The sequence below is a fragment of the Hemitrygon akajei genome, chromosome 11, assembly GCF_048418815.1.
Source record: "Hemitrygon akajei chromosome 11, sHemAka1.3, whole genome shotgun sequence".
Classification (NCBI taxonomy): domain Eukaryota; kingdom Metazoa; phylum Chordata; class Chondrichthyes; order Myliobatiformes; family Dasyatidae; genus Hemitrygon; species Hemitrygon akajei.
This window is the reverse complement of record NC_133134.1, coordinates 138,848,876-138,873,498: the sequence shown is the minus strand read 5'-3', so window position 1 is coordinate 138,873,498 and position 24,623 is coordinate 138,848,876. Positions and strand designations below refer to the sequence as shown.

Below are 24,623 nucleotides of genomic sequence, written 5' to 3'. Positions count from 1 at the left end.
TAATGTCAGAGAAATGTGTACAATATACATCCTGAAATTTACTTTTTTTGCAAACATCCACGAAAACAGAGGAGTGCCCCAAAGAATGAATGATATTTAAACATCAGCACCCCAAAGCACCCCTCAGCTCCCCCCTCCCACACGTAAACAGCAACAAGGCAACGATCCTCCTCCCTCACCAGCAATCTGAACAGATAGGAAAAACTAAATAAATACATGATTTATTGTTCATATGATCTTTATTTTCACTATTTAAAAATATTTTGCCATCCCTACTTGTTTAAAAAAATGTGTTTTGATTTGTACAGTTTTACTCCAAAAGCTTTATTATATCTTGTTGTGAGAATTGGATATTTAGGGTCAGAGTAGATGGTGGTTCTCCTGAAACCATTATTTCCACCTGCTTGATGCACTCCTGGAATGAGGATAAATTAAGAAACGTCAGCCACTTTCCTCATATCTCACCACATCCGAGTGGAGGAGGTCATATAAAGATAAGAGCAATTGTGGGAGAATTTCTGGATAAATCGGGATGGAGCTGTGTGAAGATCTGAGTTGAAAGAGGAACTCTTCATGGAGTTTTCCTTGTTTGAATAAGTTTTTAAATGTTTTGGTAATAGTTACTCAGAGGGACAGTGCAGAAAAGGTCCTTCGAGCCCAGCAACCCCTGCTTAACCCTTGAGTTAACCCGAACCTAATCATGGGACAATTTACACTGACCAATTAACCTACCAAGCAGTACATCTTTGTACTGTGGGAGAAAACCGGAGAGCCTGGAGAAAACCCACACATTCCACAGGGAAAACACACAAACTCCTTAAAGAGGACGTGGGGATTGAACTCTGAACTTCAGTGCCCCGAGCTGTAATAGTGCCGTGCTAACCACTACGTTACTGTGGTACACTATTATTCTAACTGTTCCACAGTATTTTTTGCTAAATTGCAATTAAAGAGAAAATATATATGTAGAATTATAGCCCTATGTAATATGACAGATGAATAATAAAAGAGCCCTTTACAGCATAGGACCATAAGATATAGGAGCAGAATTAGGCCATTTGGCCCAGTTGAGTTTGCTCTGCCATTTCGTCATGATTGATCCAAGTTTCCTCTCATCCCAATCTCCTGCCTTTTCCCCGTGACCCTTCATGCCCTGACCAATCAAGAAAATATCAACCTCTGCCTTAAATATACCCAAAGACTTGGCTTCTACAGCTGTCAGTGGCAAAGAATTCCACAGATTTATCACTTTTGGCTAAATGAATTCTTCCTCATCTCCATTCTAAAAGAATGCCACTCTATTCTGAGCCTGTGTCCTCTGGTCTTGGACTCTCCCACCATAGGTAACATCCTCACCACATTCACTCTATCATAGCCTTTCACCCCTCAATAGGTTTCAATGAGGTTACCTATATTCTTCTGAATTCCAGTTAATAATGGCCTAGAGCCATCAAATGCTCTTCATATGACATTGTTCAATCCTGGAATCATTTTTGTGGACCTCCTTTGAACCCTCTCCAGTTTCAGCACATCTTTTCCAAGATAAGGGGCCCAAATCTGCTGAGAATACTCCAAATGAGGCCTCACCAGTGCTTTATAAAGTTTAAACATTATATCCATGATTTTATACTCTTGCCCTCGTGAAATGAATACTAATGTTGCATTTGCCTTCCTCACCACAGACTCAACCTGTAAATTAATTTTGAGAGAGTCCTGCACAAGGACTCCCAAGCCCTTTTGCACCTCATTTTTTGTATTCTCTCTCCATTTAGAAAATAGTCTAAGTCCTTCTGTATCCTCTCTACTTCCTCAAAATTACCTACCTCTCCACCTATCTTCATATCATCTGCAAACCTTTCAATATAGCCATCAATTCCATCATCCAAATCATTGACATATAAAGTAAAAAGAATCGGTCCCAACACAGACCCCTGTAGAAAACCACTGGTCACTGGCAGCCAGCCAGAAAATGCTCCCTTTATTCGAACTCTTTGCCTCCTGCCAATCAGCCATGGCTTTATCCACGCTAGAATCCTTCCTGTAATATCATGGGCTCATACCTTATTAAGCAACCTGATGTGTGGCAGCTTTTCAAAGGCCTTCTGAAAATCCAGGTACGCAACATCAACGATTCTCCTTTGTCTATCCTGTTTGTTTTTTCTTCAGAGAATTCCAACAAATGTGTCAGGGAAGGTTTTCCCTTGAGGAAACCATGTTGACTATGGCCTATTTTAGTACCCTGAGACATCATGCTTCCCTTCCTCCAATCCAAATGTAGAGATTTTATACTTTACAGAACATGATTGCCTTTGCTTGATGTGTTGTGCTATTTTGTTGTAGGTGTAAAGAATGCTGATGAAGCTGAGCTGAGACAAATAGCATCTGATCCACTTGAGCTCCATGTGTATAATTTGCCTGACTTCAGTCTTCTAGACTCTCTCAGTGATAAACTTCCAAAGATTCTTTGTGGACAGATGAAGGCAAAAGCAACCAAAGTGAAAAGTACTCATCTAACTTCCTTGTGTTTCTTAACAAAAATGCAATTTACTGCTTTTTCCTGTTGTCAATGAACTGCCTTTTGGACTCAATACAGAGGCCTGGATTTGACCTCACCATTATTGAAATCTCAATCTTAAAATCAAGTGCAGCTGTCTCATTTGCATTGGAGCTCACAATGAGATCTTTCAAAGATCATTCTGCTTTTTCTTCCAAGCAAGTGTAGAGAGACACTTCATTTGAAAATATAGTTGTCTAATGATGCACAGATAAGACTAGTCAGCTTGTAAGAGAACACATGGCAGTGATGCATGGTGGCTGCCAAACCTCTAAACTCAGCACTAAGTTCATTTTGATTGCAGCCAAGGGAAAATCTTTGGGGAGCTCTCGGAAATGCAGTAACAACATAGGCACATTGGAATTCAACAGTGGCCTACAAGTGTTCTTTCACCCCTTTAGTGTAAAAAAAAAGTGCTTGACTCTATAAATCAGTTGTCCAGCAGTTGATCTAATTGTGGGAATATTAAAAGCATTGATCGAATACTTAACAGAATCCTTTTCAACTAATTTAGAATCCTTGACGTGACTGTATGGTGAAAGGAAAGTGCGGCTTTTATGAATGTGTTATTGTGCAGTAGGTGTGCAAGTTGCAGATTAAGCCAACAAAATTTTGTTTCCTTGTTAATTTTGTTTCTCATTTCTATTATTAGGTGAACGTCACAGGCCTGGCAGTGGTGCCATTTTGTATCCAACCCCAACAAATCTGGTGATATCTGATATAACAGCCAGGAGTTTCCGGGTCAGCTGGACCCACAGCCCCAAGAAAGCTAACAAATACCGTGTTATATATTACCCTACCAAAGGCGAAAAACCAGAAGAGGTATTAAGTTGAATGCAATTTTGTTGGTAATTTAGTTGAAAAATATTGAGTCTATTGCCGATTTCATTTGCTACAAGCCAGTGTAGTTCAAAAACAATGTCATAGACTTCAAGTGGAAGATACAGTATCATTTTAATTTAAATTTTCAACAAAAATCTTGTATTTACCAACTGTAATGACTAATATAAGAAAAACTGTGTTTCTCAGAGACAAAAGCTGACAAAATATAACTTTAAGTCAATATTGGAACAGTTATATGATCCTGACTATCATTCTGTTTTGTATTTTGAGTCTTAAAGATGTAAAGTCAGCTGGAAAGCCACAAGGCTTAGGGGAACTTAGGTCCATTAAATAATGCACCACCGTTATTTAATGGACAAAATTTGGGAGGATTCATAAGTATCTTGAGTTAGATTGATAGCACAGAATGGAAGAGAGGCTTTGCTGTAAAATTTTACAGAAAATCTGAAGGGAGATCACACAGAGCAGGAGCAGGATATGGTCCCTAACTCTCAAGCCTGCTCCACCACTCAGTATGATAAATGCTGATCTACTCTAGGTGTCATCTCCTATGTGCCAGATCCTCCTTGCTCATAATTCCCCAATCTTTCAAAAGTTGATCTACTCCTATATTTGGAGTATTGGAGAACATTAGTCATGGGGAGAGACTGGAGAAGCTTGTTCTGTTATCCCTAGAATGAATGAACCTGAGGGGTTAATCCAAGAAAGTAGGAGAGGAGTAGGCCACCAGGCCTCACACACCTGCTCACCATTCAGTATGATCATGGCTGATTTACGTTGGCCTCGACTATTCTTCTGTTTTGGAATTTTACTTTAAATTAAATTACACCTCCTTGAATTTTCAAACCTTTTACTTATCTTCATCTTAAATACATCTAACATCAGGCCTTCGTCACCTTCAGGAGCAAAGAATCTTGAGATTCATTACAATGAGAGTGGTTATGCAAAATTTAAAACAATGTAGGTAGAATACTTTTGCCATGGTAGGGGTTTCATAAACAGTAAACATTGATTTAGCATGAGAGGAAGGAGCTTAAGGAAGCTCTAAGGGGAAAGTACTTGTAGAGAGAATGGTTACTATCTGGAACACACTACCAGAAGAGGTGGTGCAATTGCTACATCTAAGATATGGACCAGAGTTAAAGATGAGTTTATTGTCATATGTATGTACAGATTCAATGAAAAACTTACATAGAACAGTACAGCACAGGAACAGACCCTCTGCCAAGACAATGTCCATATTCTCCCATTTTCCTGCCATTCATGTACGGTTTTAAATGTCCCTTAAAATTCTTCGATGTATCTTTCTCTACCACCACCCTGGGCAGTGCATTCCAGACACCAAACATACTCTGTGTTTAAAAAAAATTGTTCCTTCATCTCCTTTGAAATTTCTCCCTCTCACCTGAAATGCATGTCTTCTGGGAAAAAGATACTGTCTATCTACTCCATCTATGCCTCTTATAATCTTATAAGCCTCTCTCAGATTTCCCCACAGCCAAAACAAGCCAAGTTTGAGTAATCTCTTGTTATAGCACATGTCCTCTAATCCAGGCAGCATCTTGGTAAACCTGTTCTGCACGTTCTTCAAAGCCTTGACATCCTTTTGCACATAGTATCCTTCTTTCCAGTTGGGATAAATTTCTGTTGAGCATTTTGAATTAGTTATTGAAATATTTGCTGCTTATCATTTATTGACCTTTCTCTTAGCTGCTTTATCCAGTCCACTCTAACAACTTCATAATTCATAGCATTCTAATTATTTAAGTTGAAGACCCTGCTTTTGTACCTGGGATGATCACCTTGACACTGTAGCTGGATTTCAGCTGTGCTGTGGTCATTATTCCTTAGGGATCCTTAATCACAAGATCTCTTTTTAATCTTCCTCCAGTACATGTGGCCAAACCGAAAATACCCTGTCCTAGGTAGATTTTGTAATATACTTCTCTGAGAAGTAATCTCAGACACAATACAAAATTGCTCTTCTCAAATTCTTTCTTGTTTGATTTGCCCAATCAACTGTTCTGATTAAAAACTCCCATGATAATGGCAATTCCCTTCATACATGGCTTTAATATTTCCCATTTATGCCTTTGTCCTATCACGTGGCCAAACATTGAGGGCCTTTAGATTACTTCAAGCCACATCTCTTTTCCCTACTATTCAATATTTCCATTCAAGGGTGAGGAATGGGGCAACTTAAATGAAGGATAGAAAATTTTAATATGAATTCTGGGGATTGGAATTGAAGTAAATTCATGATGACAAAGGGAATGCCCAACTTGGGTACAAGACAGAACAGAGAGAGTAAAGGAAGGAATAGAGGACTATTAGAAAAACAGGTCTAGCAGAGATAAAGGGATTTTAATGACAGGTGGCTGGTCTTGGGAGAAAACAGGAGATAGGAAAGGAAATGGAATTTGCTGATTTTCCTGAATTATACTATGCAATTGTCAATTAGTTGGGAAGACCATACACTGGCAACTGTCCTTTATTTTATGGATATGGTTACACATTATACAATGAGATAAATATATGCCAATATCTTATGAGATGTTTACAAGCCGAAGAGATTGAGGTGCATTTAGTGTTTAGTGGGTTGAAAGGATTAAAGCAGATTGTGAAGGAAATAGGAGTGATTGTGATTGGGGTGTATTATAGACCACCTAATTGGGAGCGAGAATTGGAGGAGCAAATATGCAAAGAGATAGCAGATATTTGTAGTAAGCACAGGGTTGTGATTGTGGGAGATTTTAATTTTCCACATATAGACTGGGAAGCCCATACTGTAAAAGGGATGAATGGTTTGGAGTTTGTAAAATGTGTGCAGGATAATGTTTTTGCAGCAATACATCGAGGAACCAACTAGAGAAGGGGCAGTGTTGGATCTTCTGTTAGGGAATGAAATAGGTCAGGTAACGAAGGTGTGTGTTGGGGAGCACTTCGGGTCCAGTGATCACAATGCCATTAGTTTCAATATAATTGTGGAGAAGGATAGGACTGGACCCAGGGTTGAGATTTTTGATTGGAGAAAGGCTAACTTTAAGGAGATGCGAAAAGATTTAGAAGGAGTGGTTTGGGACAATTTGTTTTATGGGAAGGATGTAATAGAGAAATGGTGGTCATTTAAAGGTGAAATTTTGAGGGTACAGAATCTTTATGTTCCTGTTAGGTTGAAAGGAAAGGTTAAAAGTTTGAGAGAGCCATGGTTTTCAAGGGATATTGGAAACTTGGTTAGGAAAAAGAGAGATATCTACAATAAATATAGGCAGCATGGAGTAAATGAGGTGCTCGAGGAATATAAAGAGTATAAGAAGAATCTTAAGAAAGAAATTAGAAAAGCTAAAAGAAGATATGAGGTTGCTTTGGCAAGTAAGGTGAAAATAAATCTGAAGGGTTTCTACAGTTATATTAATTGCAAAAGGATAGTGAGGGATAAAATTGGTCCCTTAGAGAATCAGAGTGGACAGCTATGTGTGGAGCCGAAAGAGATGGGGGAGAATTTGAACAATTTCTTTTCTTCAGTATTCACTAAAAAGAAGGATATTGAATTGTGTAAGGTAAGGGAAATGAGTAGAGAAGTTATGGATACTATGACGATTAAAGAGGAGGAAGTACTGGCACTTTTAAGGAATATAAAAGTGGATAAATCTCCAGATTCTGACAGGATATTTCCTAGGACCTTCAAGGAGGTTAGTGTAGAAATAGCAGGGGCTCTGACAGAAATATTTCAAATGTCATTAGAAATGGGGATGGTGCCGGAGGATCGGCATATTGCTCATGTGGTTCCATTGTTTAAAAAGGGTTCTAAGAGTAAACCTAGCAATTATAGGCCTGTCAGTTTGACGTCAGTGGTGGGTAAATTAATGGGAAGTATTCTTAGAGATGGTATATATAATTACCTGGATAGACAGGGTCTGATTAGGAACAGTCAACAGGGATTTGTGCGTGGAAGGACATGTTTGAAAAATCTTATTGAATTTTTTGAAGAGGTTGCGAGGAAAGATGATGAGGGTAAAGCGGTGGATGTTGTCTATATGGACTTCAGTAGGGCCTTTGACAAGGTTCTGCACGGAAGGTTAGTTAGGAAGGTTCAATCGTTAGGTATTAATATTGAAGTAGTAAAATGGATTCGACAGTGGCTGGATGGAAGATGCCAGAGAGTACTGGTGGATAACTGTTTGTCAGGTTGGAGGCTGGTTACTAGTGGTGTGCCTCAGGGACGTGTGCTGGGTCCAATGTTGTTTGTCATATACATTAATGATCTGGATGATGGGGTGGTACATTGGATTAGTAAGTATGCAGATGACACTCAGGTAGGTGGCGTTGATGATAATGAAGTAGGTTTTCAAAGTTTGCAGAGAGATTTAGGCCAGTTAGAAGAGTGGGCTGAACGATAGCAGATGGAGTTTAATGCTGATAAGTGTAAGGTGCTACATTTTGGTAGGAATAATCCAAATAGGACATACATGGTAAATGGTAGGGCATTGAAGAATGCAGTAGAACAGAGTGATCTAGGAATAATGGTGCATAGTTCCCTGAAGGTGGAATCTCATGTGGATAGGGTGGTGAAGAAAGCTTTTGATATGTTGGCCTTTATAAATCAGAGCATTGAGTATAGGAGTTGGGATGTAATGTTAAAATTGTACAAGGCATTGGTAAGGTCGAGTTTGGAGTATTGTGTACAGTTCTGGTCCCTGAATTATAGAAAAGATGACAACAAAATAGAAAGAGTACAGAGAAGATTTACTAGAATGTTACCTGGGTTTCAGCACCTAAGTTAAAGAGAAAGGTTGAACAAGTTAGGTCTTTATTCTTTGGAGCGTAGAAGGTTGAGGGGGGACTTGATAGAGGTGTTTAAAATTATGAGGGGTATAGATAGAGTTGATGTGGATAGGCTTTTTCCATTGAGAGTAGGGGAGGTTCAAACAAGAGGACATGAGTAGAGAATTAGGGGGCAAAAGTTTAAGGGTAACACGAGGGGGAATTTCTTTACTCAGAGACTGGTAGCTGTGTGGAACAAGCTTCCAGTAGAAGTGGTAGAGGCAGGTTTGGTATTGTCATTTAAAGTAAAATTGGATAGGTATATGGACAGGAAAGGAATGGAGTGTTATGGGCTGAGTGCGGGTTAGTGGGACTAGGTGAGAGTAAGCGTTCGGCATGGACCAGAAGGGCTGAGATGGCCTGTTTCCGTGCTGTAATTGTTATATGGTTATAGTAGAGCAACTGGTAAGAGAGCTGTGTGCAGAAATTTGATGGAATGGAGAAGAGCAAGGGATTGTAACAACCAAGCAATTCATAATATCTTTTTTTGTGATATAATGGATTGATTATATAACCTTATGACCACATTGCCATAGATTACAAATGTAAGGTTTGTATTGTTAGAATTTTTTAAAATTTCATGTTGTTTTTATTTTGCAGGTGATTGTGGATGGAACAGTTTCATCAGTTGTCCTAGAGAATTTACACTCCCTTACTGAATATCAAATTGCAGTGTTTCCCATCTATGAAAATTTAGTTGGTGAAGGTCTCAGAGGCATTGAAACAACACGTATGTTATCAAAGTACCATGTAATAAATAGTCGAAATCTGAGCTATTTAGATTTGTGGTATTATATAACACACAGATTGGTGGAGTAACTTCTGAACAAATTTTAAGAGATTAACTAAAAACTTGTGTTTTTCAATATTAAGTCTTTTACTGTTTGGATATGTCCTTTATATCTTCAACAAGAAAACAAGTTCAGTTTCTCTCCATTTAAGTGATGAACACCTTGTTATTTAGCCTCTTTCTTATAATGCATCCATTCTTATCATCAAAAAATGTTTTTTTCATTAGATCAAAGAATTCTAATATTTTTCATATTGATCAACTTCTGCACAAGACACTGATATTATTTCCAAGTATGCAAAGAAATTTGTGTGCCTCTTCTCTCTCTTTATAATATTACTTTGCAAGAACAGATTTGACTACGCAATCTGCAGATTAAAATTAGATTTTCCTTACACCCCTTCAGTAAATCATTTAATTTGAAACTGTGATATTTATTTTAGTTCCTGGGAGGTGAAATAACTGGTGGTTCTAATGGTCCAATCTTCATGCTTTCCTTCCTTATGATTGAATCTCCTCAACATAGTTGATCTTCTTTGCTGCAAACAACTATCCCTAAAAAGTCCTTGGTGTGAAGTATTGTGATGGTGTCCCATTGCAATTTTTTTGACATGAAGGACTATTTTCAGGTTAGAACAGGAGATTGCAAATCAAAATTGCAGCAGGCACATCCAGTATATCACTGGCTGACACATAGAGCCTTGGCATGGGCAACCGCTACAAATAAGGTATACAATTTGCAAGGCCTAAATAAAACTGAAGGGCAAGGCCTAATTCTGAGTTACTTGTGGGGAGCCATCCTACCTAGGCCGATGTCAGAGTACATTTATCTTCCTCAAATAGCTGCAGTCTTTAACTTGCCATCATTTTGATTATCCATGTCCTCGCCTTCTCCTGGCTTGCATCCATGTTCACTTTCCTTGTCCAGTGATCTTGTCTTTAATATTAGTTTATGATGTTGAAATCTGCTCCCTTACTCACATCCTTTGTGATAGCCAGGGTATGTACTGGGAGATTCTTGAGGAGGTGAGATCTATCTTATCAGACTGATGCAGAAGAAAATATCTTTTAAGGCTGTTTTTCCTCAGTGGAGCAAGCCAAGAGTTTCCAGACCACATTTGAGGTGTAGGTGTGTCAAGGCTGTGTGGTGAACTAGATATACCTGTCTGACTGCTCCTGTGGCTCCTCCCAAGACCCTGCTGACTACCCCTGTGGCTCCTCCCACAGACCCCTGTATAAAGGCGACTGTGGCCTGCTGCTCTCCCTCATTTTCCCCAGGATGTAGTGTTGTCCTTCAGTCAATAAAAGCCGATAATCTCACTTCCTAAGTCTCGGCGTGAGTTATTGATGGTGCATCAATTTTATTGACTGAAAGTTACAACATGGAAACCGCTTTACGCCCAGAACGCCTAGACTTGGACCCCCGAGACCCGGGAGCAGCTCTTGCCTTTGAACACTGGCTGGTGTGCTTCCAATCGTACTTAGAGGAGGTTCGTGCCACCGATTCGGCTGTTCGGCACAAACTTCTCTTCTCGAGGGTCGCCCCAAAAGTTTATTCGTTCATCAGGGACATATCCACCTACGAGGAGGCGCTTGCCGCCCTCCGAAGACAGTACCTGCGGCCTGTAAATCCAGTTTATGCACGGCACCGCTTGGCCACGCGAAAACAGCGGCCTACGGAGTCGACTGCTGAATTCCTCAGCGAACTACAGATACTCGCGCGAGACTGTGGCTGCAAAGCGCTCTCAGCGGAACAGCATAAGGAACTCTTGGTCCGAGACGCTTTTGTGACTGGGGTTCGGTCAGTGTGTATCCGCCAGCGGCTGCTGGAAAAAGCTGATCTTACCTTACGCTCTGCGATAGAGACGGCCAGTTCGATAGAGGCTGCGCAACTGTACGCCGAAGAAGTCCAACCGAGCCATTCCCCGGTTCCGAGCGAATTCGCCAACGCCGCAGCCAGTCGCGGTATCTCAAACCCCACGAATTCGCCAGGTATGAGACTCTGTTACTTTTGTGGGCTTCGGAAACATGCACGAGAACTCTGTCCGGCGCGCGAAGCGACTTGTTCCCGCTGTGGGAAGAAGGGCCATTTCGCCAAGGTCTGTAAATCTAAACCGCGCCCGGGGTCGAGCAGCGCCGCGTCTGAGACCTGGGGGCCGCCATTTTGCATGACCGGATGTGGACAACCATCTTTGCCGGCGTCACCTGGCCCCGCCCCTACCTACCCGTGTGCGACCTGGGAGCCGCCCTCTTGCATGCCCGGATGTGAGCGGCCATCTTTGCCGGCGTCACCAGGCCCCGCCCCCGCCTCGCCATCTTGCATGCCCGGATGTGAGCGGCCATCTTTGCCGGCGTCACCAGGCCCCGCCCTCGACACGCCCAGTTCAACGCTGGCTTCCGTGACCCTCGATCAAAGCGCTCCGCACCAGCTGGCAAGGTCGATGATGGACATCCTGGTGGAGGGGCACAGGACTCGCTGCCTGTTTGACACGGGCAGCACTGAGAGTTTTATTGACCCGGCCACAGTGAAACGCTGCGGACTCGTGACACGGCCGGTCCGTCAGAAGATCACCTTGGCTTCAGGGTCGCATTCCACAGACATCCGGGTGGGTTGTGTAGCGACATTGGTGGTGCAGGGCACAGAATATCGGAACTTTGCGTTCCTGGTCATGCCTCGACTGTGCGCACCTGTGCTATTGGGGCTGGACTTCCAGAGCCATCTCAAAAGTGTGACTATGGCATATGACGGGCCCCTCCCACCACTCACTGTCAGGAATCCTCAGTTTGGTGGGACTTCGCCATATACTCCGTTACCACACGCACACTGAGTATTGACTTTAAGGGCCCCCTTCCCTCCACCGACCGCAATGTCTACTTTCTTAGTATTATTGACGAGTACTCGCGATTCCCCTTTGCCGTTCCCTGCCCCGACACTACTACCACGTCGGTCATCAAAGTCCTGCGCCAGCTCTTCACACTGTTCGGATATCCCTGCTATATCCACAGTGATAGAGGGTCCTCCTTTATGAGTGACGAGTTGCGCCGGTTCCTGCTTGCTAGGGGCATAGCTACTAGTCGCACCACGAGTTATAATCCCCGGGGGAATGGTCAGGTGGAGAGGGAGAATGCCACAGTGTGGAAGGCCATACTTTTAGCCCTTAAGTCACAAGGGTTGCCGGTCTCCCGATGGCAGGAGGTCCTCCCTGAGGCACTCCACTCTATCCGCTCCCTGTTGTGTACGTCCACTAATGCCACCCCTCACGAACGTTTATTCTCTTTTCCCAGGAAGTCTGTCACTGGGACCACCCTGCCAATTTGGCTGACGTCCCCGGGGCCAGTGCTGCTGCGTAAACATGCGAGGAGTAATAAGTACTCACCACTGGTCGAGAAGGTTCACCTCCTGCATGCTAATCCCCAGTATGCCTACGTGGTCTTGCCTGATGGGCGGGAGGACACGGTCTCTGTCCGCGACCTGGCGCCCGCCGGAGCAGCAGACCACTACCCCGAGCACTCCACGGTAACTATGCACCCTGTACCCGAGGTGACTCCGCACGCCCCGTGCCCCACACAGACTCCGTATGCGTCTGTTCCAGGGCCCTCGCTCACACGCGAGGGGTCCCTGACACCTCCTGTTGGGACAGAATTAACCCACTCTCCGCCTTCGGAGCACACACCACCTCCGGCACCTGTGCTGTCATCACCTCCGGCTCCTGTGCAATTGCAGCCGGAGCTACGTAGATCGCAGCGAACGATTCGACCACCTGATCGACTTAACCTGTAAATATGCTTGGGAATTTTTTTAAACAAAGGGGGGGTGAATGTGGTGAACTAGATATACCTGTCTGACTGCTCCTGTGGCTCCTCCCAAGACCCTGCTGACTACCCCTGTGGCTCCTCCCACAGACCCCTGTATAAAGGCGACTGTGGCCTGCTGCTCTCCCTCATTTTCCCCAGGATGTAGTGTTGTCCTTCAGTCAATAAAAGCCGATAATCTCACTTCCTAAGTCTCGGCGTGAGTTATTGATGGTGCATCAGGCTGTCTGTTCAATTTCCTGAAGAACAAATAGTATATCAGTAGTTATTCTATTCTATTGGAAGGTTGAGATGTTCATTTACAAGATGGGATAGCTAGTAATTTTTTCAGATATTTATAATTGAATATGATAGTCTGATGTTTCTCAATATTTTAGCTGACCTAGCACATTTAAAATAAATGAGTTAACTCGTGCAGTTAAATACAGGTAAAGGAATGTAATTTGTTCGTTATTCCCTGTGATAGTTAGTTCTCCTATTTAAAGTTGATCTGACTGGTTTTATTTAACATTCTTCATTTTTAGTGTCTTTCCCGTCCCTGAATAATCTTACAATCTATGATGTCACACATAACAGTATGAGAATTAAATGGCAGCCTCAAGATGAAGCCACTCATTATATGGTCCTTTATGAACAAGTATCTACTGATGAAGTAGAAGATGGAAAAGAGGTAATTTTTATCCGTGTCAGAGTTTTCATGTTCTGCTTTTATATTAAGTTATATTTTGTATTTTGCTTTAAAATATGCTCTTGTAAGATGAGTACATTTCTTAATGAAAGTATCCATTAAAATAAAAATTTGATCTAATTATATTGAAGTCATGTAGCAATTATTATAACCTTGTAGTAGCTCATTGTTGAAGAGGATATACAGTTAGGGAGATCCTGTAGAATAATTGACGATGATTTGGTTGTCAAGATTGGTTTAGACCTGGAGGTGAGCGCTTCTCATAGAATCTGAAACCAAATTGATCTCTATGGTTTCTAACCATTAGTATATTATTAGTAGAAAAGACTGTTTGGTTCCTGTAAATGTAACAAAGGGCATATAGATAAAAACATTTGTCTTCAACCAAATCATTCAGACTTGGCAATAGCAACTTGGAAGTACCCACATTCTCTTAAGACCATAAGACATAGTAGCTGAATTAGGACATTTAGCCCATCAAGTCTGCTTGGCAATACAGGCAGTCCCCGAGTTATGAATGTCCAATTACGGACAACTCGTACTTACGAACGGAGGGAGGAAAACACCTTCTGCCATTTTAAGTTGGATCACGATGCTGTCCGTTTTAAGTTGTTCCCGTTAACACTGTGTTGAGTGTGTAACTTTGTATTTGGCTTATATATTTCTTAGCAAGATTCATCCTGAGCCCCCCTTTTCCAGTCAGCACTGCCTCCACTTGTCCCATTTAACCTGTTTCAGTACCGGTGGACTTTATGTCCCGGAGCAGCACAAGACCGCTGCCTACGGCTGCTGCTGTATTTTTTTTATTAAGGGCAATCGTGAACGTTAGCCAGATAAGAAATGCTGATCAAGTCAACTAGTTCCTCAAGAGAACTCTGATAGGCTAATCAGATGGTTCACTGCTGCTCAGTGATAGAACATAAAATCCGCAGTTTTCTGTTCCGTTGATGGAAAACGATCGCGATTGAAAATAAAGTGGAAATAATAAAGCAATTGGAAAGAGGTGGAATGCCATCAGTCATTGGAAAAACTAGGTTACAGTCAGTCAATGATCGGAACAACTTGAAAGGATACAGGTAAAGGATAAAGTGAGAATAATGGAACATGTGAAAGGCTCTGCCCCGATGAAAGCTACAATTATTACTAATCAATGCAGTGGTTTAATTATACATACATTTCTTAAGTGTTTTATATGCATAGAAAGGTAAAATATATACTATATACTAAGACAAACATTTGACTAACTGATGCTAAATAATGTTGGATGTACCTGTTCCGACTTATGTACAAATCTGACTGAAGGTCTGTCTCAGGAATGGAACTCGTTTGTAACCCGGGGACTGCCTGCAGTAGAAATCTATCTGAAGCTATTGCATTGAATCAATGAAATCAGCCCATGTTTATATTTTTGGTGAAGCTTGTTGAAGAAGGATTATTTTTATGAAATAGAAAACTTACTGCCCAGCTTTCAATAGTCATCAATTTCTATTACACTGAAGTGGATCAGAAACTCTAGAAGGAGGATTGGATCTTGAATATCCCAGTCTAGCCCCCTAGCCTCATCAAAAGTCTATGGTTCATCTGAAACTTACTCAACTGGCTTAAATTTAGCATGTGTTCATTAATAAAGAGTGTCAATCACAGTCTTAAAAATTTCATGTGTGCAGAAGAAATAAAGATTGAAGATTTTTAAAATTTTATTTTTAAATAGCATAGATCTCAATTTACCATTCCCGTGAGACCTTTGACTGGAAGTCCTGTCTTCCTTCTAAGCATTCTGTCCAATACTTGTCTGTCAGTTAGCATGGTTGTAAAATCGAATATTACCTGGTCACTGGTAATGAGAGCTTGTTTTGTGCAAACTGGCTCCTGCATTTCATGTGCCATGATGACTGCAATTGGCATGAAGCAAACTTGAACAATTCAGTTTTCTTTATTTGTGAAGAACTTTGAGATATCAACATATTATACAAGGTACAACATAAATTCTCATAAATCTTTTCATATAAGACCATGTTCTTTTGTTCTGAATTCTTTCACCGGAGGGATTTCTCTGGACCTGCCCTATTGAATTTATTAACTTGATCATTAATCAAACTGACTGCTCAAAACTTACCCTCATAGTTGAACTCTTCAAGCTCTGTTACAATGATGTCAAACCCATGCTATAAGCAATTGAAGGCCAATATTTGCTTTTTAGGGTTCAATAGCAATGACCTTGCCCGGGTGAATGTGCACAACTGAGGTAATATGTTGCTTTTACATTTCAATCACCTTATGGTGAAGGCAGTTGGAATGTAAATGGTTGGCCTAATTAAATACTCTTTGTACTACATTTTAGTGATTGTCGATATCAATCATTCTGTTCATTTATAGTTCAGTCTCACTGATAGAGATTCAATTACATAACTTATTTCAGGAACTAAAGTCAGTTTTTAAAAATAATAATTGTTACAACATCCTTTTCTCTCTCTGTTGATTTTGACTGGGCACTTCCTGGAGTTCATTATCCTTGCACCTTTAGTGTCATACGTCAGTAAAACATGCTGTAATATCACTTCATTGAAGTTATTTGGGGAACTTGGACTATCTAGTCCTGGGCACCCATCATTGAGAAAGCTGGTCCCATCTTTCTCCATCGCTACTATCAGGTCTGTACATCCAGATTTTCATCTTCCCCAGTCAGCTGATGCTTCGGCTTTGGCCGATGGAAAGTTTTATATAGTTCTAGAATAACCTTCCTGCGGGTTGTCCATTAATGTAAAGAATTCCAGGGGCTCTCTGTTTAAGGAAACAAAATTTGTACAGTTACTTTCAAAATATTTACATAGCTTTCTTGTAATAACAGATCAGGATTGATGCTCAATACACAGATATTGAAATAGAAGATCTTTCTCCAAATGCAGAGTATATTGTAACAGCTTATGCTTTATATGGAGAGGAAACAAGCGAACCAGTAACAGCACAGCAAGCAACACGTGAGTCTATTTAAACATGTATAATCAATTACCGTAACATTGTATATAATCTCCATGACCTTGCATTAACTCATTTATTCTAGATGTTGGTAATAATTGTTTTTAAGTTGTCTTTTTTATTCATACTCGGGATGTAGGCATGGAGTGAGGTAAACACTTAAAGTCCATCTTTGAACTGTGTTTTATGGCAAGGGCAATTATAAGTCGACCACAGTGCTTCGAGTCAGAACTATTTAAGGCCAGACAAGACTGCTATATTTCCATTCACCCAGTGACATTATGAGCTAGATGGTTCGTCATGAGTGTTAAAGTTAATACTACCTTTTTTTTAAAAATTGTAAAATGTTTTATAAGCAGATCTGGGCTGTGCTGGGGTTTGGATCTGAAGACTCATTTTTGGTTTAGAATGCTGTTGTGTGCTTCAATTGTTTGCATGATTTGCGTTTTATTTTCTTTCTCTTGCACATCGAGTGTTGGTCTTTTATTTTTCTTCTTTTGTTTCCTTTAAACTGGGTTCTTTGCTCTGTGGCTATCTGTGACCACGCAAATCCCAAAGTTGGGTAATTTATTCTTTATTTGATAATAAATTCACTTGAATCTTGAATGTATTTACATTAGAGGAACTTTAAGTTCCACAGCAGCACTTGCGGAATTTGAACTTGTGTCAATGGATTGGCTGGTGTACGGGTCCAGTAAATTAACCATTATGTTATGTGTTATTTTCATCAATGAATTTTAAAGTGAGTGTTTCCTTAATATTTCCTACTGTCTCCATTTAGTATCTCCTGCTTTTCAAATCAGCTACTTCAAGAATGGCCTTCCCTTTATCATGTCAGTGATGTGGATGTTTACTGATGATTCCACATTATTCTGTTGCGAGATGTTTAAAAAGCAACATGGAGCAACTGAGAAAAATGCTGTAGATTTAAGCTAGCAATGAATATGCAGTGAATTCAGCATTTTTCTATGAATTTGATAAAATTGATCACCTCTACATAGTGTGGCTAGAGTTTGATGGGACTTTTTTTTGTAGTTTTTTTAATTGAAGTTCATCATCAAACAAACATTTCCATAAGCACACGAGTGAATCTGCAGATGCTGGAAATAGATAAAAACACAAAATGCTGGCAGAACTCAACAGGCCAGACAGCATCTATGGGAGGAGGTAGTGACGACGTTTCGGGCCGAAACCCTTCATCAGGAGTGAAGTAACATGGGATGGTGGAGAGGGGATAAGAAGTGGGGGGAGGGATGAAGCAGAGAGCTGGGAAGTGATAGGCTGGAGGGAAATGGGCTAGGGGAAAGGTGGAGAATTATGGGAAATAAAAAAGAAAGAAAGGTAGGGCTGGGGTGGGAGATTATAGTGAGGGGGGGAAAAGAGAGAGAAAGAGAACCAGACTAAAATAATAGATAGGGATGGGGGTAAGGGGGGTCAGGGGTATCAACGGAGGTCTGTGAGTTGGATGTTCTGATGCACCAACAATAACTCTCCGAGACATGAGGCGAGATATAGGCTTTTATTGGCTGGAAGAAAGAACAAGCAGCAATTGACCACGACACTACATCCTGGAGACTGAGGCCAGGCTCAGTCTCCAATCGCCTTTATACCGGGGTCTGTGGGAGGAGCCACGGTCAGTGGGAGAAGCCACAGGAGCAGTCAGCAGGAGGGGCGTGTCCAGACAGGTATATGTAGTTCACCACATTCACCCCCCCTTTGTTTTAAAAGAGAGTCCCCATGGGGCGAATTTTCTTACAAGTATATTTACAGGTTAAGTCTATCAGGTGGTCGAATCTGTCGCTGCGATCTACGTAGCACCGGCTGTGATTGCACAGGTGCCGGTGGTGATTGCACAGGTGCCGGTGGTGATTGCACAGGTGCCGGTGGTGATTGCACTGGAGACAGTGGTTGTGCTGGTTCCGGCCTAACTGGAGATGTCAGCCCACTAGGCGTCAGTGATCCCTCATGTGTGTGCGAGGCGCCTGGTATATGCGCGTGCGAGACGCCCGGTATAGGAGTGACATGAGGAGTCTGTTTAGGCCTCGGTGTGCGCGGTGTCACCTCGGGTACAGGGTTAACAGTTACCGTGGAGTGTTCGGGGTAGTGATCTGCTGCTCCTGCGGGCGCCAGGTCGTGGACGGAGACCGTGTCCTCCCGCTCATCAGGTAAGACCACGTAGGCATACTGGGGGTTCGCATGTAGAAAGTGAACCCTCTCGACCAGCGGGGAGTATTTATTACTCCTCACATGTTTTCGGAGCAGCACTGGCCCCGGGGACGTCAGCCAAACTGGTAGGGTGGTCCCAGTGGCAGACTTCCTGGGGAAAGAAAATAGGCGCTCGTGAGGGGTGGCATTGGTGGACGTACATAACAGGGAGCAGATAGAGTGGAGTGCCTCGGGGAGGACCTCCTGCCATCGAGAGACCGGCAACCCTTTTGACTTAAGGGCTAAAAGTGTGGCCTTAAACACTGTGGCATTCTCCCTCTCCACCTGTCCATTTCCCCGGGGATTATAGCTCGTGGTCCTACTAGTAGCAATGCCCCTAGCCAGCAGGTACTGGTGCAGCTCGTCACTCATAAAGTAGGACCCTCTATCACTGTGGATATAGCAGGGATATCCGAACAGAGTGAAGAGCTGGCGCAGGGCTTTTATGACGGACGTGGCAGTGGTGTCGGGGCAGGGGATGGCAAAGGGGAACCGCGAGTACTCGTCGATAATGTTGAGAAAGTAGACATTGCGGTTGGTGGAGGGAAGGGGACCCTTAAAGTCAACACTCAGTCGCTCAAAGGGGCGGGTGGCCTTGATAAGTTGCGCCTTTTCAGGACGGTAGAAGTGCGGTTTGCACTCAGCGCAGACTTGGCAGTCCCTGGTTATTGTCCTGATGTCCTCAAGGGAGTACGGCAGGTTCCGGGCTTTCACGAAATGGTAAAATCGGGTGACCCCCGGGTGGCAAAGATCTGCATGGAGGGCGTATAGCTGGTCGAGCTGTGCGCTGGCACACATTCCCCGGGATAGGGCATCAGGGGGCTCATTGAGCCTTCCAGGCCAGTACAGGATATCATAGTTATAGGTGGAGAGTTCTGTTCTCCACCGCAAAATTTTATCATTTTTGATTTTGCCCCGCTGTTGGTTGCTGAACATGAATGCAACCGAGCGCTGGTCGGTCAGCAAGGTGAACCTTTTGCCGGCGAGATAGTGCATCCAGTGCCTAATAGCTTCCACTGTGGCCTCGGTTTCATTCTCCACCGCGGAGTGCCGAATTTCAGGGCCTTGAAGGGTACGAGAAAAGAATGCTACTGGCCTGCCTGCCTGATTGAGGGTAGCAGCCAGCGCGAAGTCGGAGGCGTCACTCCCTACTTGGAAGGGAATGGTCTCACCCACCGCATGCATTGTTGCTTTGGCAATGTCCCCTTTAATGCGGCTGAAGGCTGCGCAGGCCTCGGCAGAGAGGGGAAATATGGTAGACTTGACCAGGGGGCGGGCCTTGTCTGCGTAATGGGGGACCCATTGGGTGTGTTACGAACCCCGTAACTGGGTCACTTACCAGCAAAGGTAGAGAGGTCCATTGAAGTCTGATGGTACTATTTTTAACAGTATTTATTAGTAAAAATACACAAAAATAATATCAATGCAAACATACAGATAATATACGTCGTCAATACTAAATCTAAAAGTGCGGGTATACTCATAAGTCACTCAGTTCATTCAGGCTGCAGCCTTTGGTTGGAGTCAAGAGAGAGATTTTTAGAAACTTGCCGGCTTTTCCTTTTATGATTCCGATCCTTCGAGAGTTCCGTTGGTGAGGCCGGCCACTTTTGGCCTCTCCTTTAGCTAAAGCCGTTCTTCCGTGGCGAGCCCGCCAATTCCCAGGCAAGGGAAAAGGACGCACGCGAGCCCCACCGGCTGTCGCTATTAAACGCTGTCACGGGATTTCTAGCGTTTCTCCTGGTGCGTCTAAAGGGGTTGTTCCCCAGACCCCTCTTTTATCCTTACTCACGGGGTCTCAGATGTCAATCAGGTTGGGATGATGCAATCCCTCAACCAGCCCACTCTGGTCATCCCCTGAGGGGCTTCAATGAATAGTACAGTACTCAATACACAATTCCGTCTCCAAGAGACAATAGCCGTTATCAATGGTTCCGTCTTGCTGAGGCCAGGACACATTCCAAACCTTGTGTATTCTGGATGTCTCTCTCTCATTTCCTGGGTCCCAGATCCGAATTAATAGCGATCTTGCGATTCTCAAAAAGGAGGGGGCTACTTTGTACCCTTCGGCCCCTCAGAGTTGTGGCACATTCGTAACACATGCCGAATTTCAGGGCCTTGAAGGGTACGAGAAAAGAATGCTACTGGCCTGCCTGCCTGATTGAGGGTAGCAGCCAGCGCGAAGTCGGAGGCGTCACTCTCTACTTGGAAGGGAATGATCTCGTCCACCGCATGCATCGTTGCTTTGGCAATGTCCCCTTTAATGTGGCTGAAGGCCGCGCGGGCCTCGGCAAAGAGGGGAAATGTGGTGGATTTGACCGGGGGTGGGCCTTGTCTGTGTAATGAGGGACCCATTGGGTGTAATAGAAAAAGAAGCCCAGGCACCGTCTGAGGGCTCTGAGGGTGGTGGGAAGAGGGAGTTCTAACAGGGGGCGCATACGCCAATGACCCCATTCTCCACGACATACCCAAGGATAGTGAGTTGGGTGGCTCCAAACACGCACTTGTCCCTGTTAAAAGTAAGGTTCAGGGCTTTGGCCACCTGGAAAAATCGTTGGAGGTTGGCGTTGTGATCCGACCAGTCGTGACCACAGATGGTGATATTATCCAGTTAGGGAAATGTGGCCTTCAGTTGGCACTGGTCCACAATCCGGTCCATTTCCCTCTGGAAGACAGAGACACCATTTGTGACACCGAGGGGGACGCGCAGGAAGTGATAGAGCCTGCCGCCCGCCTCGAAGGTGGTGTAGGGGCGGTCCTCTGGGCAGATGGCGAGCTGGTGATAAGCGGATTTCAGATCAATTGTCGAGTACACCTTGTACTGAGCTATCTGGTTGACCATATCCGCTATGCGGGGTAGGGGGTACGTGTCAAGCTGCGTGAACCTATTGATGGTCTGGCTATAGTCCACGACCATCCTATTTTTCTGCCCGGTCCGAACAACAACCACCTGGGCCCTCCAAGGACTTGTGCTTGGCTCAATGATCCCCTCCCTGAGCAGCCGCTGCACCTCTGACTGAATGAAGGCCCTGTCCCCCGCGCTGTACCTCCTGCTTTTAGTTGCCACAGGTTTACAGTCGGGGGTCAGGTTGGCGAAGAGCAGTGGGGGAGGGATCTTGCGGGTGGAGAGGCTGCAAGTGGTGTCAGTAGCGCAGCTGTCAGCATGGTGCTGGGTGGGATGTGCGGGTCGGTGTGTGTGTGTGGTCAGTAGCGGGGTATATGATGAAGTCCCACAAAACTGAGGATTCCTGACAGTGAGTGGTGGGAGGCACCCGTCATATGCCATAGTCACACTTTCGAGGTGGCTCTGGAAGTCCAGCCCCAATAGCACAGGTGCGCACAGTTGAGGCATGACCAGTAGCGCAAAGTCCCGATATTCTGTGCCCTGCACCACCAATGTCGCTACACAACCCCCCCCGGATGTCTGTGGAATACGACCCAGAAGGCAAGGTGACCCTCTGGCTTACCGGCCGTGTCACAAGTCCGCAGCGTTGCACCATGTCCGGGTGAATAAAACTCTCAGTGCTGCCCGTGTCAAACAGGCAGCTAGTACTGTGCCCCTCCACCAGGATGTCCATCATTGACCTTGCAAGCTGGTGTGGAGCGCTTTGGTCGAGGGTCACGGAGGCCAGAGTTGAACCGCCGTCTCGGTGCCCGGTAAGCACCGGTGGGTCGGGGGCGGGGTGAGGTGGCGCCGACAAAGATGGCCGCCCCCATGCCTTGCACGAGGCGGGCAAGCAAGATGGCGGCGACCAAGATGGCGGCCCCCATACCTCACATGCAGTGCTGCTCGACCCCGCTCGTGGTTCAGACTTACAGACCTTGGCGAAATGGCCCTTCTTCCCGCAGTTGGAGCAGGTCGCTTCTCGGGCTGGGCAGTGTTTTCGGGGGTGCTTTTCGAGTCCGCAGAAGTAACACTGCACGGACTTGTGACTGGCAGCAGCTGTGGTTGGTTTTGAGGAGTTTGTGGACTCGCGACTTGCAACGGCGGGTGGCGGGGTCTGCAGTGTCCAAGGAACTGGCGGGGGATTGCGCGGCTGGACAGCGTCAGCATTGTGCAGAGCAGCCTCCAGTGTGTCGGCCATCTCGATCGCCGAGCGTAAGGTAAGATCAGCATTTTCCAGCAGCCGCTGGCGCACGTACACTGACCTGATCCCCATAACGAAGGCGTCTCGTACCAGGAGCTCCGAATGCTGCTCCGCTGTCAGTCCTTTGCAGTTGCAAGTTCGCAAAAGTGTCTGTAGGGCTCGGAGAAACTGCCTGCTCGACTCGCTGGGTCGCTGTCGCTACGTCGCTAAGCGATGTCTTGCGTAGACGGTGTTCACCGGCCGCAGGTACTGTCTTTTGAGGGCGTCCAGTGCCCCTTGGTAGGTCGGTAGGTCCCTGATAAGGGAGAATACTTTCGGACTTACTCTAGATAGTAATATTTTGTACATTGTGGCAGGCTCAGTCACTGGAATCTGTTCCAAGTATGATTGGAAGCATGCAAGCCAGAGTTCAAAGGCAAGAACTGCTTCGGAGTCTTGAAGATCAAGGTCTAATTTTTCCGGACGTAAAATGCTTTCCATGTTTTAAACTTCCAGCCAATAAAATTGATGCACCATCAATAACTCTCCAAGACGTGAGGCGAGATATAGGCTTTTATTGGCTGGAAGAAAGAACAAGTAGCAATTGACCACGACACTACATCCTGGAGACTGAGGCCGGGCTCAGTCTCCAATTGCCTTTATACCGGGGTCCGTGGGAGGAGCCACAGGAGCAGGTATATGTAGTTCACTACATGTTCATGTCGGCAGGTAGGAGGCTACCTAGGCGGGAGATAAGGTATTGCTCCATTGACCTGCGCTTGGCCTCATCTTGACGGTAGAGGAGGCCATGGACAGACATGTCGGAGTGGGAGTGGTCTGTGGAATTGAAGTGTGTGGCCACAGGGAGATCCCACCACTGCTGGAGGACTGAGCGCCGGTGTTCGGTGAAACGGTCTCCCAGTCTGCGGCGGGTCTCCCCAATGTATAAATGGCCACATCGGGAGCACCAGATACAGTATATCACTCCAGTTGACTCGCAGGTGAAGTGGTGCCTCACCTGAAAAGACTGTCTGGGGCCTGGGATGGTGGTGAGGGAAGAAGTGTGGGGGCAGGTGTAGCACTTCTTCCTTTTGCAGGGATGAGTGCCCGGAGGGAGGGAGGTGTTGGAAATAGACCAGGTGAATTTGAGGGTGGGGTGAAAGTTGGAGGCGAACGTATAATCCTCCGTAACTTCCGCCACCTCCTACGTGATCCCACCACCAGACACATCTTCCCCTCCCCCCCCCCATTCTCGGCTTTCTGCAGGGATCGCTCCCTACGCGACTCCCTTGTCCATTGATCTCCCCCATCCCTCCCCACAGACCTCCCTCCAGGCACTCATCCCTGCAAACGGAAGAAGTGCTACACCTGCCCCACACTTCTTCCCTCACCACCATCCCAGGCCCCCGACAGTCTTTTCAGCTGAGGCACCACTTCACCTGCGAGTCAACTGGGGTGATATACTGTATCCTGTGCTCCCGATGTGGCCATTTATACATTGGGGAGACCCGCCGCAGACTGGTAGGCCGTTTCACCGAACACCGGCGCTCGGTCCTCCAGCAGTGGTGGGATCTCCCTGTGGCCACACACTTCAATTCCACAGACCACTCCCACTCCGACATGTCTGTCCATGGCCTCCTCTACCGTCAAGATGAGACCACGCGCAGGTCGATGGAGCAATACCTTATCTCCCGCCTAGGTAGCCTCCTGCCTGCTGGCATGAACATCCAACTCACTGACCTCCGTTGATACCCCTGCCCCCACTTACCCCCATCCCTATCTATTATTTTAGTCTGGTTCTCTTTCTCTTTTCTCCCCCCTCACTATAATCTCCCCCCAGCCCTACCTTTCTTTCTCTTTTAT

The 24,623-nt window shown here is 44.8% G+C and overlaps 1 protein-coding gene across 1 annotated transcript in view; it reads left to right on the top strand.

Moving 5' to 3' along the window:
• The window catches only part of LOC140736058 (collagen alpha-1(XIV) chain-like), a 182,569-nt gene that overhangs the window by 31,550 nt on the left and 126,396 nt on the right, over window positions 1-24,623 (top strand). Inside the window, 5 exon segments of the mRNA XM_073061781.1 lie at window positions 2,341-2,502; window positions 3,207-3,376; window positions 8,822-8,951; window positions 13,349-13,494; window positions 16,361-16,490. Coding sequence (XP_072917882.1) covers window positions 2,341-2,502; window positions 3,207-3,376; window positions 8,822-8,951; window positions 13,349-13,494; window positions 16,361-16,490 — 738 coding nt within the window.